The 6,000-nt window shown below is 39.0% G+C and overlaps 1 protein-coding gene across 2 annotated transcripts in view; it reads right to left on the reverse strand.

The window, feature by feature from the left end:
• Positions 1 to 6,000, reverse strand: part of CCT8 (chaperonin containing TCP1 subunit 8) — an 11,941-nt gene that overhangs the window by 2,719 nt on the left and 3,222 nt on the right. For both annotated transcript variants that reach the window (XM_010722504.1, XM_010722497.2), the window contains exons 3-11: positions 5,557 to 5,636; positions 4,551 to 4,700; positions 4,113 to 4,293; positions 3,415 to 3,476; positions 2,527 to 2,664; positions 1,976 to 2,154; positions 1,040 to 1,106; positions 878 to 965; positions 652 to 767 (exon numbers count right to left, since the gene is read on the reverse strand). In XM_010722504.1, the coding sequence (XP_010720806.1) occupies positions 652 to 767; positions 878 to 965; positions 1,040 to 1,106; positions 1,976 to 2,154; positions 2,527 to 2,664; positions 3,415 to 3,476; positions 4,113 to 4,293; positions 4,551 to 4,700; positions 5,557 to 5,636 (1,061 nt within the window). The remainder of the gene's footprint in view (positions 1 to 651; positions 768 to 877; positions 966 to 1,039; positions 1,107 to 1,975; positions 2,155 to 2,526; positions 2,665 to 3,414; positions 3,477 to 4,112; positions 4,294 to 4,550; positions 4,701 to 5,556; positions 5,637 to 6,000) is intronic.

Consider the following 6,000-nt stretch of genomic DNA (forward strand, 5'->3'; position numbering starts at 1 on the left):
TTCTAAACAGAAAAGTTATCAACATAAACCATAACTACAGACAGCCATAAATGTACAGTTTATGGGTGTTCCCATACTCAGTATGTATGAATGCAGGACTGTAAGTGTCTAGATTTTTACTCTTTTTGCATGCTATCTTCCAAGTAAATTTTCAAACATTTCTTTTCTCCTTCAAAAGGAAATTTACTCCACAAAAACTGATCACAAAAAAAGCACTGAAGAAGTAAGTTATAAGTAAGTTATAAAATGTAATGGTATGTGGGGAAAGCGTATCTTATGACCCATGAATGAGAAAATTACTTTGCAACCCCCCACTTTTCAGAGACAAGAAAAGCCATCTGGCTTTTGTCCTCTCTGGTTTTCAAGGAGAGTTAAAAGGGGTACACATAAAGAGGTCAAAGAGCATCTTCAAGGACTGAAGAAGCGAATTCAGTACAAATAGTGCTTTTAAATACATCATATTCATGAGAACACTGGCAGCAGTCTTCTCTACACAGCGTTTTCAACCTATCAAAAACACTCCTGAATTGACAATGAAAGGGGCAGTTAATGCCTTCGTGACAAACGAGCCCAAAGCAAATTTGAGGCAGGTACCATGCCTCAAATGATCCATAGCTCAGTTTTGGTAACAGAAACATTCTGGGTATTTACCCTCGTGAGCACTTTGAAAGTATTTACGCCATCATCCACTGCTCTCTCGATATCATCCATGAGATTGTCTGTAGATCCACGAATGAGTATAGTAGAAATAGCACCATCCTCCTTTTCTGTTAAGAGAGAGATGCTCATTACTGAACTAACTTGTTAGATGTAAACACACACACGAGTACCATCCTTGTAGAACAACAGCATTACAATTTCTATAGAACATACATACCGTGCTTAAACACAACAACTTGCGTATCTCCAACCTCTGATAAATACACACTATTGCAGTGACCCATTTCTTCTAGAGTAGGGGGGGTCTGGAAAGAAAACAAAGGTCAGGAGATGACTCAACAACTCTCTCCTACCTGCATCTCATTTGAAAATTCCATACCAGTCTGGGTAGGGCTGTCGCACCAACAGTTTTGCACAGTCTTCTCAGATCCCATTTTGAGTTCAACCTTTCAAAAACAAAAGCAGTCTTGTTATTTATAACCTTCCAGAACAAATGCTAACACAGACGAGCAAATATTCTCCCCTTAACTTTTTGTTAACAGTGACATCCATCAAAATTTACTGCATCAAGTAAAAGAGATTCTATATAATGACTTTAATAGTTTGAGAACAAATACCAAATACATGGAAATTACTGATCTCCTACTGCATAATACTTCAATTGATTTTTTACAACACCTCTGTAATAATCCCCTGTCATGCAAGAAATGACAGTATCATGCTCCATGAAGTTCACTACTTCCAGAAGTTCAGAATTTTGAGACACCATCAATGAAGTTAAGTTTTCAGCAACTTATCTACGTAAGACATAAAAGGTGCTATCAAGTGATTTGTCTTTATGTTTTGCAGAATGTATTTTAAGCAGATCTAAGATCCAAAGAAGTAGCTGAGAAGTATTAAGAATTAGTTCTTCCATTCATCAACATAACAGTGATGCACAGAGATGCATCTTGTCATTGCTAAGGTTTCACAAGACAACTGACCAGGAAGAACCCTTATGGTAATCATACACATTTGTGGACACATCTGTTTTCTAAATAAAAAAAAAAATCAGTTGATTTGTAAAAAAGACCTTAGAAGAGAGTAACAGTACCATACCTACACTAATTAGTACCCAGTTAGTTACTACATAGAGGTGAAATACTGTCAAGAAACATAGGCTAGGAAACCACCTGTCTGCATCTCAGGTTTTTACCTACTAGAAAAACTGCCTGCAGTACTCTGCATTGTAAGTAATCTGAGAGGCAAGAGACAATATCCCAAGTGCATTTCATAAATGTGGCAGAGCAAATATCTTACGTCTTCTAGCACTTACCTGACTACCATAAGATTGTATTTGTTGGCATAATGAAGTGCCATGTCTGCCACTTTGCCACCTGTTACAACTACATTTGCACCACTATCAGCAATAGCTTTGACTTGCAAATCCATTAGGTTTTCTTCTCCCTTGCTGAAATTCATCAGCTCTTCAGCATTCTTTATAAGTACAGTGCCCTAGTAGAACACATACACACATCAGTTCAGTGTCAAATGAAAACCCTAACTTTTAGACAAATCACTGTCTGTCTCCCAACCAATCCATAAACCTCAAATGTGCCTATTGAATCACACTGACACTTCCCAGGCTAAATGGGTTAAAATAATAATAAAAACAACCAAGACCCACCCATACCATCCAAAACCTTACATAGCAAAATTAGGCTCAGAAGTTTTCTATGAACTTTTTTAGTCTAATGAACTCAGTCTTAACAAATATATCTTAATCACCAAGTGTCAAAAATATTTATAGATAAGTCTAAAAATAAGAGGCTAAGAGCCACAAATAAGTATATGTAGATACATAATTTATTTTGAGCTTCTACATACCTTAGTTTCAGTTATCATACCATCAAAAGGGCAGGAATACACAGCTATTTTTGCATCTTTGACAGAAGTAACATCTCCTTCAGTTTCCTTTTTAAAAACCATGCCATGTAGCACTGATGAAGCAGAGACACCAGCACCCTGGTAGAAAAGAGATAGAACAGAAGGAAAGTCACATTATTCATTTCATTTGCTGTCAGAAAGCTGCACTACACTTTCCAAAAGCAGTCCCTTACATTTACTTGAACCTACCAATCTCCACTGTCACACAAACAGAAGACTTAAGAAAAAATAATACGGGGAAAATCTGTGCTCCCATTCTATAGAATCTACTGAGGCCTAAAGTCCCACTTAGAAATAAACCTTAAGATTATATCACTGCATTTCTTCCAGTCTGCACCTCAGCCTATCCACATGAATTCACTGGAGATTCAGATTGGGTATTAGGAAGAATTTCTTCTGAGCAAGAGCAGTGAGGCAGTGGCACAGGCTGCCCAGGGAGGTGGTGCAGTCACCGTCCCTGGAGGTGTTCAGGAGCCGTGTGGATGTGGCACTGAGGGACGTGGGCAGTGGGCGTGGTGGGGAGGGCTAATGGTTGGACTGGGTGATCTTAGAGGTCTTTTCCTACCTTAATGATTCTACGCTTCTACTACAAAGCAGCAGTCCCTGTAGATAATTATCTGATTCAGTGCAAATTTCACAATTTCTATTTCTGAAGTTAGCTACTGAGCAGTAAACAAGGAATGTGGAGACCAATTTCCAAAGCTTATCATGCATGCCACAGCACAACAGAGATTAGAACAGTAGAGGCACTTTCAAAAGTTGAAGGGTCTAAAAATTATGTTCTTTCCTTAAACTTCTTAGCTTACAGTAAATCTATCTTCAACTTACCACAATCTTGCACACTCTGATATTATCAACATTGAAATGACCAGAATCAGGCAGAATAGAAACTGTTTGAAAGGAGAAAAAAATGTGTTGCTTAATGAATAAAATAAGATCACGATACCTAGAGCTTTCCCTGAAATACTAGAATTCTATGGTTTGAACTGCCTAATTAATTTAAGGCAGTTATATTTCCTGCTTTTTAAATTCTTTTTAAAATGTAGCAGTAATCAGAAAGCAACATTACTTTAACTCAACAGTCTGAATGAGCTCCATTTAGAAACTTATGTTTGAGTGAAACCTGGCCCAGGGTATTTTATAGAAAGCACTTAACCTACATGTTTTACTTTGAAGTCTAAAAGGAGAAATCGACAGCTCAATACAACTACAGTCTTGCTTCCATTGTTCTGTGGCTGAGAGTAGAAACAGCTTATCTGAAGTGTAATGTATTCCCTTGATGTCAAAAGAGACTACAGAAGATGGATAGAAAGGCAGAAGTAGTAAGCAATTTCTACGTTTAGTAGGAAGTACAGGGCTCTTCTGAGCCACCATCTCAAGAGTTCAACATGAGAAACATTATACTAATTTCAGAGGCTACTGTATTTCATTAACTTAACCTAGTAAACTAAACAGGCCGTGAAGAACCACAAGGACACGCACTCCATTTTTCAGATGCACGCACGGATATGTTGTTAGGCACTTACCACAGGCCTGAGCAATAAGCTTTGACAGAAAACTTTCATTGCCATACTGTTTGCTCATTACTGAAGTATGCAACAAAGATGCCACCTCATCAACATCTCTAAGGTTCTTTGCAGAACAGCACACCAGATCTGGAAGAATTTCTAGAGCTTTCTTGCATGCTTTTTCATATCCTTCAATCACCTGTGCAACAACAGCAAATATTTACTACTTTACCTCATTATGCATTCATACTGCCTATGTTTCCTTCCAAAAGTCCACTAAAACATGCAGATGAAAAAGTTTGCCAGGGAAACGAGAATCACAAGCAGCAATCAATACACTTCTAACTAAAACTTGATTCAGATGAAGTGTGCTATTCACAGCACTATGACTCGAGAACACTGACCAGCTGCAATCTGAACTCAGGATACATGAACTGTCTTAACAATGGAACTTGCCTCCGAGACTGATAATCCCATCCTCAGAAGGTCTTCTGCTAACTCCAGAAGGACTCCAGCAAAAACAAGAACAAAGTTAGTTCCATCTCCAACTTCTTGTTCTTGCATGTGGGAAGCCATCACAAGCATTTTTGCAGCAGGATGCTGGACCTTTAAAAGAAGGTGCACATCACTGTCACTAACACCAGTAACTATACTGGTTTGAAGAAACTATTCTTACAGTTGACAAAGTTGACAAAGTTTCTTGCTAATTATTCTAGAATTTCTGTCTAAGTAGAACTCAGTGAAGTATCATTTTTATCACACATTTGATAACAAAAGAAAAAAGTCATGTCAGCCTTTCCACAATTTTTTCTTTTGTTTACTTAGAAGTAGGTGCTGTTGTATCTCCAGCTTCATACATCCAATTATCACGTTCTAAGCAAACAGAAGAAGATGGCAACCACCAACACCACGAGATTAACACAGTGGCTATTTCATTCAGAGTTTTCCAGACACCGTATTGCCTAAGCATACTCTTCTCTAAATATACAATGGTTTGGAAGGAAAAGAAGTAGTCATTTACTAAGCATCTTCTGCAACTGCTTGATGCTGCTTTATGGAAAAGTTTATCTCATGCTGGATATACCTATTTACTTTACTCAAATCCAATGACAAACGTAAACACAAAATGGCATACATAATCTGGGAGGGTGACATAAAATTCCTATTAGAGCTCAGAACCAGTGACCCATGCTAACAGGAACACTGGGTTACAACCACTGACACAAAGCTGTACTGAAGAGGTTCCGACTGAACATCAGGAGGAAATTTACCACGAGGGTCACACAATGCAATAGGCTTCCTGCACGGGTGGTCAATGCCCCATGGCTTTTGGTGTTCAAGACTCATTTGGATAACGTCCCCAACAACGTGATCTAATTTTTGTGTAGTCCTGAAGCGGTCAAGCAGTCGGATTCTCATCTCTGAAGGTCTCCTCCCAGTGACCCATTCTAAGAGAACTCACCTCCAACTCTCTCAAGATAGTAGCAGCATCATTTGTAACAAAAAGTTTCTCCAGATGATTGATAACCATTTTATTCATTCCTAGTGGGGAAAAAAAAAAAAGTATTCATTAGGCAACTGTTGCATTGTACAGAAATACAGTTTCTGTAGCTTTCCAGTTCACAGAATCACAGAATTGTAGGAGTTGGAAGGGACCTCTAGAGACCATCGAGACCAACCCCCCTGCCAAAGCAGGTTCCCTACACCAGGTCGCACAGGTAGGCGTCCAGGCGAGACTTGAATATCTCCAGAGAAGGAGACTCCACAACCTCCCTGGGCAGCCTGTTCCAGTGCTCCGTCACCCTCACCGTGAAGAAGTTCTTACGCACATTCGTGCAAAACTTCCTATGCTGCAGCTTATGTCCGTTTCCCCTCGTCCTGTCTCCACGTACCACTGAAAAGAGAC

This window comes from Meleagris gallopavo, chromosome 1 (genome assembly GCF_000146605.3).
Source record: "Meleagris gallopavo isolate NT-WF06-2002-E0010 breed Aviagen turkey brand Nicholas breeding stock chromosome 1, Turkey_5.1, whole genome shotgun sequence".
NCBI classification, from domain to species: Eukaryota; Metazoa; Chordata; class Aves; order Galliformes; family Phasianidae; genus Meleagris; species Meleagris gallopavo.